General features: G+C 43.0%; 1 protein-coding gene across 1 annotated transcript in view; it reads left to right on the forward strand.

The window, feature by feature from the left end:
- The first annotated feature begins 239 nt into the window (after positions 1-239).
- LOC136885245 (serpin B5) overlaps positions 240-13,321 on the forward strand; it is a 44,285-nt gene continuing 31,203 nt past the window's right edge. Inside the window, exons 1-3 of the mRNA XM_067157724.2 lie at positions 240-375; positions 8,810-8,894; positions 10,232-10,420. Of these exons, the coding sequence (XP_067013825.2) occupies positions 362-375; positions 8,810-8,894; positions 10,232-10,420 (288 nt within the window). The 5' untranslated portion in view covers positions 240-361. The remainder of the gene's footprint in view (positions 376-8,809; positions 8,895-10,231; positions 10,421-13,321) is intronic.

Below are 13,321 nucleotides of genomic sequence, written 5' to 3' on the forward strand. Positions count from 1 at the left end.
GTTCCCGGGATTTGACCCACGGAACCCAGTGGTGAGAGACCGCCTGAGCCACGGAATTAGAATTAGAGAATGCTTTCAAATCCGGAGATAGCGTTGTTTACAAGCGAGATATATTTTATTTCTTTAATTGGAACTCTGAGGGCATTGACAAGTTGTGGCCACAGTAAACAAGGTCTGGACTTAATCTAAGTGGCTGCGGCTTGGGAGTGCTTGACGTACAACATCCGCTCGGTGAAGTCCCCAGTTGTACAGTGAGCAAGCCACGAGGATGTTAAAATGGGAGTTCAAGATACTTACGCTCAAGTTGCGTTCACGACCAGTTACATAACGAATGTCAAGTGCGCATAACTGAGACACCAGAATGGAATACATACGGTGAGTAATGTAATGAATTATTTATCACGTAGAGCCTGGAATTTTATGCATTAATAGGTTAGAATGTAAACTTACTGAAGCGAGAAGCAAGTACAATATACCTTCGCAACGACTATCCTATGGGGTTTGCATAAACATTAGGGGTACGGGCCATCAGAACCCCTATAAATTATGGTGGCGTGCCAGATGCGAGCGTGCCGCATGCAACCCGTGCCACTAGCGACTGCATAATCTGTAACCGTGCCGGATGCGACCGGCGTTGACAAGCAAATTGTCATTTGATAAGTTGTGTCATCACCCAAGATAAGGTAAGCTAAACGAAGTGCAATGCCATTTCAATAAGACCTATAAGCAGCTACTGCCCCTACTTTACATAACACTTCTGGGGGAAACTCGTTTTACAACACGAAACATGGTGATGCGTTTACGTCTTTTCCCACCGGGCGAGTTGGGCATGCGGTTAGAGGCGCGCGGCCCTGAGCTTGCATCCGGGAGATAGTGGGTTCGAATCCCACTGTCGGCAGCCCTGAATATGGTTTTCCGTCGTTTCCCATTTTCACACCAGGCAAATGCTGGGGCCGTACTTTAATTAAGACCAGGGCCGCTTCCTTCCCATTCCTAGCCCTTTCCTCTCCCATCGTCGCCTTAAGACCTGTCTGTGTCGGTGCGACGTAATGCCACTAGCAAAGAAAAATGATCCTAATTCTCTGAAATTATTTACGACTTAGGCCTACTTACTTATTGTGTCCTATTACCAGTAGTGTCCGAGGACGTGTTAGGCTTGCCTGGTGCAGGTCTTTCTACCTGACACCCGTGGGCGGCCTGCGCGTCTGGATGTAGGATTATGATAATGATAATGATAATGATAATGAAGTAGGGAGAGATGAAATCCAGTTTCGGCACGTAGCCTACTCCTCTCGAATAATACCAAGGGGTCTGGTCAATGCTTTACGTCGCCATCCGACGGCCGAATCACCATCAACAGCATCATATTCCCTCACTCCATTTGAACACTGCGAAAAGGTTTGGATTTGAATACAGGCTTTTGGCATGCAATCTAGTGATTAGGAACTGTCTACCACCAACTTTCCTACCCTGCCGGCCAACAATCTGATGGTGATTTTTTAATTTTTTGCATCCAGGCTAAGTGGCTCAGACGGCTCAGACGGTTGAGATGCTGGTCTTCCGACTCCAACTTGGCAGGGTCGATCCAGGCTCAGTCCGGTGGTATCTGAACGTGCTCAAATACGTCAGCTTTGTGTCGGTGGATTTACTGGCACCTAAAATAAGTCCAGAGGGACTAAATTCCGGCACCTCGGCGTCTCCTTAAACCATAAAAGTAGTTACTGGGACGTAAAGCCAGCAACATTATTATATTTTTCTTTCGACCAACGGCACTCGAACCTGCTAACTACGGTGTCAGACCTTTATTTTAGAAAAGACCAAGTTAGCTACTTATAAGCAATCTGTCACTTGGTGACAGCCCTTAATGCAGATCAATTGTAAGTGATTGATGGGTCGCATGCGGCACGATGCTTATCTATTCAGTCGATATTGGCGCGATAATGGCCTGGTCGCATCCGGCACGGTCGCATCTGCCACGTAACCATAAATGATGTTAGTCTTTCTACATTATGGAAGAGCGGGTGGCCAACATTTCGTACTAACCAAATTAGTTTGCAACCTAACCTATTACCACATGATAATCCGGGCTTTATTTATCAGTGAACACAATGAGGCAGGTTTTATGATAACAGGGACTTATTGTTATTGATTCAAAATGTTCTTCCTCTTGATTCAAATTTCTGTTATTTATGTACAAAATAAAAATAATGAAGTTCAAAACAAAAGTAAGGGAGTGCGGTCGAAGTCAGGTGATGCAGGAAATATTTGATTAAGTCTTAAAGGAAGTACATTAATATTTTTCCTTCGGTGGTAAAATAACTGTAGCCTCCGTGGCTCAGGCGGCAGAGTGCCAGCCTCTCACAGCTGGGTTCCGTAGTTGAAATCCCGGTCACTCCGTGTGAGATTTGTGCTGGACAAAACGGAGACGGGACAGGTTTTTCTTCGGGTTTCCCTGTCATCTTTCATTCCAGCAACACTCTCCACTATCATTTCACTTCATCTGTCAGTCATTAATCATTGCCCCAGAGGAGTGCGACAGGCACAATTCCTCTCCTCGCCGCTAGATGGGGGATTCATTCCATCCCTGAACCTGTCAATGACTGTAAAACAGGTTGTAGGTTATCATTCATGTTCAGTAAAATAAGAAGTAGGGAGGATATAAAATGCAGACTAGCACAAGCAAGGAAGGTCTTTCTTGAGAAAACAAATCTTATCACTTCGTAAATTGATACAGGTCCGCCTCTGTGGTGTAGTGGTTAGCTGCCACCCCCGGAGGCCCGGGTTCGATTCCCGGCTCTGCCACGAAATTTGAAAAGTGGTACAAGGGCTGGAACGGGGTCCACTCAGCCTCGGGAGGTCAACTGAGTAGAGGTGGGTTCGATTCCCACCTCAGCCATCCTGGAAGTGGTTTCCCGTGGTTCCCCACTTCTCCTCCAGGCAAATGCCGGGATGGTACCTAACTTAAGGCCTCGGCCGCTTCCTTCCCTCGTCTTTGCCTGTCCCTTCCAATCTTCCCATCCCTTCACAAAGGCCCCTGTTCAGCATAGCAGGTGAGTCCGCCTGGGCGAGGTACAGGTCATCCTCCCCAGTTGTATGCCCCAACCCAGAGTCTGAAGCTCCTGGACACTGCCCGCGAGGCGGTAGGGGTGAGATCCCTCGCTGAGCCCGAGGGAAAAACCGACCCTGGAGGGTAAACAGATAAAGAAGAAGAAGATTTGAAAGAAGTTGGAAATTGTTCCATCATTTCTCTTCATAAATTAGTCCATTCCATAACTCCTGTTCGTACGGACGCAGCTCTCTCTGTGGACCAGTGGTAGAGTGTCTATCACCGAATCTGAAGATAGCGGGGTCAAAACTCGTGAGAGGCAGTCTGATTTTTTAAGGACGGATAAAAGGCCGATCGACACTCCATGCCGTTCGATGTCGGCATGTAAAGGATCAGTGATGATAGCCTACATGCACAAAATTAATAAAAACTCGGCCATAGACGACCATGAGAGATTCTGTATACACTGCCATCTAGCGGGCCTAGAGTAAAACGGAACGTCGAAATGTCGAGCAACAGCCAGATGGCGTCAAATTATAAAGCTTGCACTCGGTAGCTGAGACCATATTATTATTATTATTATTATTATTATTATTATTATTATTATTATTATTATTATTATTATTATTATTATTATTATTATTATTATTATTATTATTATTATTATTATTATTATTATTATTATTATTATTATATATTGCGAATGAGCCCATTACGACTACGCAAAGTACTTAGAGACAGGCATTTGCCTTTCTTTGTGCCCACACTTCCTTCATTCGTTTGCTGTGTGCTTCTTTTCTCTCTTGAGACCATGTTGTTCCGGTCTTCTTCTTTGGTTTTTCCTCTTGGTCAACTTGCCACTTATGAACTTTGGTTCTGAAGATAACCCGGCTTTGGATGTCTTCAGGTGTAATTCCTGCCAGTTTGAGATCTGTTTTAATTTCGCCAATCCATTTTATTGTGTCCGTTTTAGCTTTACTTCGGTTTTCATAAAATTCAACTATTTGCTTGGTAAGTCTATCTGGGTTCATCCTTTTTATATGTCCAAAGAATCTTAATCTGCGTTTTCTGATGTCGCTGTGAATGTTAGAAAATTGTTTGATTTCCTGTTTCCCTCTAAGGCGGTACTGTTCATCTACGAGTTTTGGGCCTAAAATTTTTCTAATGATCTAGCGTTCCTTTTTCTGAATATTTTCTAGATCAGTTTTCCAGTTCAAAATTAGTGTCTCTGATCCATAGAGGCATTCTGGTTTAATAACTGTATTATAGTGTCTTAGTTTAGCATGCTTGGAGAGACACTTTTTGTTATAGATATTTTGGGTGAGTCTATACGCAGTTTCCATTTTTTGGCATCTAACTTCATTGGCTTTTGTTTCCATTCCATTCTCCTGAATTATTTCACCGAGATATTTGAATTGCTGGACCCGTTTTATTTTGCCATATTTTGTCTCCATGAATTTAGGGGCTTCTTTGCTGCAGGTCATGTATTCAGTTTTTTCAAACGATATTTGGAGGCCGACTTTTTCCGCTGTTTCTTTCAGGAGTTCGATCTGGTTTATGGCTGTTGAAACGTCACGAGTTAAGATTGCCAGATCGTCCGCAAATGCCAGGCAGTCTACTGCTAATTTGCCCCTACCATGAGTGATTGGTTGGTCAATCTTGTGGACAGACTTCTGTTTGCGCCATTCCTGTATTACCTTTTCAAGGACGCAGTTGAAGAGTAGTGGAGAGAGCCCATCTCCCTGTCTTACTCCTGTTTTGATCGGAAAAGGGTCTGAGATTTCCCCCATGAATTTAACCTTAGATTTTGTGTCTGTCAATGTCTCTTTTACAATTGCGAGTGTTTTCCGGTCTAGACCCTGTTCTTTTAATATCTGAAACCGTGATTGACGATCAACTGAATCATAGGCCTTTTTGAAATCAACAAAAGTACAAACTACATTTTTGCTACAAATTCTCTGATGCCTTAGGATTAACTTTAGGTTCAAAATTTGCTCTGGACATGAACGGCCTGGTCTGAAACCTGCTTGATATTCTCCAATTTTTGGTTCTAGTTGCTGTTGGGCTCTATCGAGAAGGCACTGAGATAAAATTTTGTAGGCAACAGATACCAATGAGATTCCTCTGTAGTTATTTACATCCGTTCTGTCTCCTTTCTTATGTAAAGGATGAATTAGTGCACTTTTCCAATCTTCTGGAATTTGTTCTGTTTCCCAAATCTCTTGGATGATACCGGTGAATTCTTTTATAGTATTTGGGCCTGCTGATTTGAGAATTTCTGCTTTATTCATTTTAAGTCGTTTTATCTGTCTGGTAATTTCTTCTTCATCCGGTGGTACTGAATTTGGATTTGTGAAGTCAGGTTCCTGCGGTGGAAATCTTTGTGTTGGCTCTGGGCAGTTAAGCAGTTCTTCAAAATACCTTGCAAGTTCAGTGCAGTTTTCTTGATTGTTCAGTGCAAATTGCCCATTTACATTCTTAAAGCAAAGGTTTTGTGGCTGATACCCTGTTAGCTTTGTTTTGAAGTTCTTGTAGAAATTTCGTGTGTGGTTTTTTTCGAAGTCCTTTTCAATTTCCAGTAGTTGATCTTTCTCGAATTTCCTTTTGGTCTGTCGGATTAATTTCGCTGCCTCTTTCCTGACTGCCAAAAACATTTTGTGATTCTTATCGATCTTTTTGCTGTTCCACTTATTGTATGCATTCTGCCGGGATTGGATGGCTTGTTCACAGTCTGCGTTCCACCTAGGGTGTTTTTTTCTTTTCTGCAGAGGAATCAGTATTTGTGCTGTTTCAATTAGTTTGGTCTTTAGTTGCTGCCAATTGTTGGACTGCTTTTTCTCTAATTCTTCGGTGAGAGATGGCTGGATCCGACTGGTATCAAATTTCGGAATTATTTGCTTCCTTCTTCTGAACCTTTGGGGTATCAACTGTAGTTTGACTCTTGTCAGATAGTGGTCTGAGTCTATGTTTGCACCCTTCCTTACTTGGACATTCATAATTTCTCTGTAGTTTGGGTACGAAATTGCCACGTGGTCAATTTGAAACTCGCCCAAGAGGGAGTTGGGTGATCTCCATGTCATTTGTTTAGAAGGTTTCTTCCTGAAGTGAGTCGACATGACTTTAAGGTTGAATGTCCTGCAGAATTCGACTAATCTCCGTCCATTTTGGTTCGTGCATTTATGTGCTGGGAATTTTCCAACTGTTTTCCTGTATTTCCTTTCCTTGCCTAGCTGAGCGTTGAAATCTCCTAACAGAATTTTGACGTGGTTTTGAGGAATTTTTGATGCTGTTTCTTCTAGTATTTCCCAGGATTTGTCTACCTTCTCGCGATCTGTTTTATTGTCTTCATTGACTGGCATATGTGCATTGATCAGTGTGTATGATTTGTTTGCACACTTTAGGGTGATTGTCATTAGCCTATTGTTTACACATTTCACACCTATTACTGAGTTAAGTATGCTCTTCTTGACTGCAAATGCAACTCCTAAATGGGGTGTGTTTTTGAGAATCCGTTTGTCTGTTTTACTTTTGAAGAGTCTGTAGTTCCCGAAATCCATTGCGTGTTCGTCAGTCAGCCTCGTTTCTTGGAGTGCCAGTATTTCTGTTTTTTGATCATTTAGGGTTTGCTCTAGTTCGTACAACTTCCCTGCCCGCAAGAGAGAATTTATGTTCAGTGTTCCGAAAAATGTTTTGCTGTTTGGGCGAAGTTGGCCAGAGGTCTCCGTCTCCCTCTGTTTGCGTGTCCAGCCAGACTCCCCAGAATCCGATAGTCTGGTTGTGCTGCTAATGTCAGCAGTGGATTGGTATTGGTTACCACCTGGGGTACAAATTTGTTTTCTGCCACGCCTCATGGTACTTGATTATCCAAGTATTGGACCGTAGTCCAGTTTCATAGGACTGGAGTGGATAGTTCCAGAACATACATTTCCAGCCGCACCTCTGGTGAACAGACGCTGACCACTTTGCCGCTTGCTGCAAGTCAGACGCGAAGTGGATTTCAGTCAGTTCTTCCGCCCTCTCCGCCATCGGGATGAATCCTCATATGCCGTCGAGGCCGTTGCCCATTTTCCTTGTTCCCTCAGTTGATCCGCGGGTGCTTATTTGGCTATGCCTTATTCGCACCTGTCCTGCATATCTACAGGAACTTTCCCTATCAGCCATTGGAACGCGCCGTGTCCGGGTTGAGGGCCCCCACCCCAGTGTCTTACATAGAGATATGCCTAACTCCTACTCAGTTCAGAGCTAGACCCCCACGCAAGCTGACCGGGCACGGATTATTATTATTATTATTATTATTATTATTATTATTATTATTATTATTATTATTATTATTATTATTATTTATTTATTATTATTATTATTATTATTATTATTATTATTATTATTATTATGCCGGCACCATGGGGTAGGGGTAGCGTGCCTGCCTCTTTCCCGGGGGCCCCGGCTTCGATTCCCGGCCATGTCAGAGATTTTTACCTGGACCTGACGGCTGGTAGGAGGTCCACTCAGCTTACGTGATTAGAATCGAGGAGCTATCTGACGGTGAGAAAGCGGCCCCGGTCTAGAAAGCCAAGAATAACGGCCGAGAGGATTCGTCGTGCTGACCGCCCGACAACTCGCAATCTCCAGGCCTTCGGGCTGGGCAGCAGTCGCTTGGTAGGCCAAGTCCCTTCAAGGACTGTAGTGTCATGGGGTTTGGTTTTGGTTTGATTATTATTATTATTATTATTATTATTATTATTATTATTATTATTATTATTATTATTATTATTATTATTATTTTGCTTTCTTTCTTAGTCCGTTTACCCTCCAGGATTGGTTTTTTCCTCCGACTTAGCGAGGGATCCCACCTCTACCGTTTCAGGGGAAGTGCCAGTGTACAACTTTGGACGAGGACCAGTACCTCGTCCAGGCGGTCCCACCTGCTGGACATATTGTTCAAACCGACAAATGGAGCTTAGGGAATGGGATAAGTCCATGTGGTTATTTCTCCTGCACGAGATGAAATACGTTAAGAATCATAATTATTTGACGCAATTCAACTGAAGCAATGTGTGTGGCCATAAATGCCACTCCAACTGCTGCTCACCTCAGTCTGGTTGCGCACATACAGTACATACAGCAACCAAAACACGGTGACCGTACAGTGTTAAGTAATAATCTCGTTCCCAGGACCAAATAATTTACAACTCATCCGTCCATCGTAGGCCTACTTAGCTACACAGACTGCCGAGAGTTTTAAACAGGCTCGATGCTTCAGTATTTAGAGTTTAGATAAGGTGGATATCTTTGTTATCGCATCTTCGCTAACTCTGAGTTCTCAGAACTGGCTAATTACTTGTTGATTGTTGTGAGTGGCAGCAAGGGATGGTTATTACTGGAACAGGTTGGGAAACCTACATCCTTTCAGAAATAACTACCGTACTCGTATTGACGAAAGAAGCTCTGCACTGCGACGACCTAGGTTTGGAATAAGAATACAAATAATACTGTGTTGTGTGCTGTAGGTTCATCAACATGTAACATCACTCTTCAGCTACTGAATTAAGAAACTCTCATGGGCGGGTTCTGCGGGGTCCTTAAAGCTGCCACTTGCAATTTTGATCTCTCTTTCTTTCCATGTATATCTATTATTTTCACACCAAGTTATTTGAAATCTTGAACCTTATTATATGTCAGAATTTTCACTCTGAGAGCTGATGATATATCTGTCCTAGCGCCTCTTTAACCTTGATTCAAAAATGCATTCCTTTTTATTTTCAGGGCTTTCTATAACTGGTGGACCGGCAGGGAAGCCATGGAGAAAGTCATACAAGGGAACAACCAATTCGCCTTTAAATTATATGTGGTAAGATTGCTGCATAATATTGATTCCTCCTCTAAACAACCATTTTAACCCGTGTGGGAGGAGTGATGTCGGATTTCAGAGAGGTAAAAATAGAAAAACATTTATCGTTACTGAAATTTGTGGCGACTATTAGTACTTTTTTATATGATCCACCTTCTCAGTACCTAAATGAAGGGCTTATTTCCAAAGTGACGCATCTCCAAGAAGTGAAATTTTTCAGGAAACGCAACTTCTTTATAAATGGATCCCTAATAACATGAGAGACTTCATTTTTTCTGTGCAGCTCCATCGCTTTAAACAAAATATGCGTGTCATGGTGACTAAACTCCTAGTGCAAATAATACCATCAGAATGGGTGGGGGGAACTAACGGAGGGCTGGAAGTGCAAGTTATGCGGATCAGCGTAAGCTGGGTTACATTGTCGGTGCTAAAACTTACAAATATAATGCGCCACTTATATTTCTGCCATTCTGCTGCTATTACTATTACAGAAAACCGGGGAGAAATTACGAAACCACAACCGAAAGAGCAGAGTCCCGCGACAATTGACAAGCGGTCACGTGATATGTGAGGGCCGGGCTATTGGTCATGTGGAGTTGCGGCACTTTGGAAATAAATACAATTCTTAGATGCCATTTTAACCAAGATATACTCCACTTTGGAAATAAATACATTTCCACATGACAAAGTATGGGAATACATTCTCACATTCAGCTTGAAATCCGAAAGAAAAGTGGAGTTGCGTCACTTTGGAAATAAGCCCTTCAAATGTACAATCACAACTTTATTGGTGTCTATATGAATTCTAGGAATACATGTTTCGAGAACCTTTAGTTCTCTTCAACAGCTCACAAATTCTTAATACTGTATATCTAGCAAAGCAACGTCATCTCCGTACAGGCCATGAAGGCCCTTGGAGGGGTGGAAGGTAAAGGCTTCCACTATCCGTAACCTCGGCATTTGATGGGGTAGAGTGGTTAGCTGTACGCCCAGCCGCCTTTGCCCCCAGGAATTAACCTGGTACTCATTTTTGGTGCAGGCTAAGTGAACCTCAGGGCCATATGCACCTCCAAAAGTGGAAATCTCGTTTCTTAAATTTTACGACTTCCTGACGGGGATTCGAACCCACGTCCTTCCGGGCGAACCACTGTATATCTAGACCTTAAATGAAATGTGTTTAAAATACAATCTAAAAATTATGGTTAATTAAATTTTTGATTCATTGGAATAGTGTTAGTGATGCAGTGCAATTTACAATTACTTAATTACCTGGCTCTTAGCATCAGTTCTACTCCCGACCCATAAGGAATACTCCAGTTTCTACTTTATTGTTTCAGCATATGGTGGGCGACAAGAAGTTCGGAGATGAAAAATTATTCTCACCAGCGGCTTTGCAGATCATCATGGGAATGCTGTGGGTAGGTGCTTCAGAGAAAGGCGTAGAGCAGATAGAGAACGTTCTGCAGCTTCCTTCAGACAGAGATACCATCATCTTTGGCTTCAAAGCTCTCTACAACGAATTGTTGGTGAGTCTGAATTTAATTGGTGACGTTCAACGGGGCATTACTTCCTAGAAAAAAGAAAAAGTGTTCGTTTTTTTTAACTGCAGGGTCTTTTATATAAAGTAAGACCAAGTAAGTGTTTGTACTCTGTGCCACAGCATTTGCCTCAGCCGAACTTATTTCGCGCGTGGCTTTAAGCGTATATACAATCTTATATGAAATCTTACCTTATAAAATATGCTGGAAGTGTCGCCCTTCCTGGATTATGCAGGCATTGTATCTGGTAACCACATTCTGGCTAACGCCAGTGTGTTCTGCCACTGTAATGTCTTCTTTCAGTTCCTCCAGTGTGTGAGGATTTTTTGGATATATATTTTTTCTTTCAGTTTACCCCACAAGTAAAAATCACACACTGTTAGATCTGGAGAACGAGGGGAATATAGACCACCAATCATCTCTCTGTCTGCAAACACTTCGGAAATTTTAAAAAGGGGGTTCTTCTGCTGTATGAGCAGAGACCGAATCTTGTTGAATCCACCAACACGATTTTTCTTCTTCCGTTAACTAATGGAAGAATGGCATCAAAATTTCATCTCGGTACCCCTCTGCATTTACTATCATCTTGAAGCAAATAACCCCCCCAAACCCTATGGCACTACAGCCCTTGAAGGGCCTTGGCCTACCAAGCGACCGCTGCTCAGCCCGAAGGTCTGCGTATTACGAGGTGTCGTATGGTCAGCACGACGAATCCTCTCGGCCGTTATTCTTGGCTTTCGAGACCGGGGCCGCTATCTCACCAAGAGATAGCTCCTCAATTCTAATTACGTAGGCTGAGTGGACCTCGAACCAGCCCTCAGATCCGGGTATAAATCCCTGACCAGGCCAGTAATCGAACCCGCGGCCTGCGGGTAACAGGCAGGCACGCTACCCCTACACCACGGGGCCGGCTCTTGAAGCAAATAGGCCCAATCATGCGTCTTCCACCAAACACCGATCTTCGTATCATAATGAGGGACTTCATAAACACCATTAGGATTTTCTGCACACCAATAGCAAGAGTTATGATTGTTCATTAAGATGAAACCAGAACTTTTACATACGAAAATACGATATTGCAATAATAACCCATTCATCATGTTAACAGCTGAGATTGAGACTGGCGACTGATGCTTGCCAGGTCGACCAAGTGCAGGCTGCTTGCAAGATCAAGAACTGTGCACGCGCCTTTTTTTCTGCTAGTTGCTTTACGTCGCACCGTCACAGATAGGTCTTATGACGACGATGAGGCAGGAAAGGGCTAGGAGTGGGAAGGAAGCGGCCGTGGCCTTAATTAGAGTACAGCCCCAGCATTTGCCTGGTGTGAAAATGGGAAACCACGGAAAACTATCTTCAGGGCTGCCGACAGTGGGGTTCGAACCTACTATCTCCCGAATACTGGATACTGGCCCCACTTAAGCGACTGCAGCTATCGAGCTCGGTGCGCGTGCCTTCCATACTACAGCTTTTGTTTATGTAAGAGAACCTGTATGAGTGAAATGTAAAATCTTTCATCTTCATCTCCCGCGGAGTGTATGGGTCCCACTGGGCATGCAAGAAGTGGCTTCGCAGTGCTTTCACGAGGCCTTCGACCTTCTCAAAGGTGTCACTCTGGTGAAGAATTCCAGATAATGCGACACATCACTTTCAAATGCCCACATCGAGCCTTGCCCGGAACTACCGACGACTTTCTGACAGCTTCAACAACTAGACATCCTAGTTTTCATTCTTTATCTGTTAATTTATTTCATCATCGTTTTCATTTCGCCTTGCCCAGCTCCGGCCAGGTTTTGATGGCCCTTCTCCACCGTTGCCTGTCCTTCCAACACTCCTCTTCAGTAATTATATTCCAGTCCATTCTTCTTTTTATTTTTTGACAGGATCCATCCATCTTGCTCTGGGCCTTCCTCTTGCCTCTTTCCTTCTGTCTTAGTCTTCAACATTTGTTTTTGTAACCTTCCCTCCTCCATCCTTATAACATGTCGAAACCATCTCAATTTATTCTTCTCCATCCTATCACTCATTTTTCTACCCCTCTTTTCTGAGCTCAACATTTCTTACTCTGTCTCTCCTTGTCTTCTCTACCATACTCCTCAGGAACTTCATCTCACCGGCCTGAATTTTACTCTCATCTCTTGTTGTCGAAGCCCAAGCCTCTGATTTAATATATTAATATAGTGGTATAGTACATCTTGTACGTTATCTCCTTACATTTCATAGGAACTTCCCTTTTCCACACCAGGTTCCCTAGAACGTATATACCATTATTTTGTACCCTTCTGCTGATCTTCTTAATAACCTTTCATCTTGCATCATTTCACTTCCCAAATATTTGAGATGTACAGTACGCAAAGGCATGATGATAAACTGGGTTAAAGACAGATTGTGAGTTTCACAGATAACAAAAGTCCACTCAGTTTTCATAATATTGCGTTGATGGGGTGAAAGTTCCTTATGGGAATCATTGTAAGTACCTAGATCTTCACTGGGGTAATCATACAAATGGTATTGTAAATAAAGGTACAGATCTCTACACATGGTTATGAGGGTATTTAGGGGTTGTAGTAAGGATGTGAAGGAGAGAGCATACAAGTTTCTTGTAAAACCACAACTAGAGTATGCATCCTCACCAGGATTACTTGATACAAAACTGGAAAAAATCAAAAGAAAAGCAGCATGATTTGTTCTGGATAATTTCCGACAAAAGAGTAGCATTACAAAAATGTTGCAAGGTTTGGGCCGGGAAAACCTGGGGAAAAGGAGACGAGCTGCTCGACTAAGCGGTATGTTCCTAGATTTCAGGGAAGAGATGGCATGGAATGGCATTAGTAGATGAATACGTTTGAGTGGTGTCTTTAAACGTAGGAAAGATCACAATATGATTATAAA

This window comes from Anabrus simplex, chromosome 14 (assembly GCF_040414725.1).
Source record: "Anabrus simplex isolate iqAnaSimp1 chromosome 14, ASM4041472v1, whole genome shotgun sequence".
Taxonomy (NCBI): domain Eukaryota; kingdom Metazoa; phylum Arthropoda; class Insecta; order Orthoptera; family Tettigoniidae; genus Anabrus; species Anabrus simplex.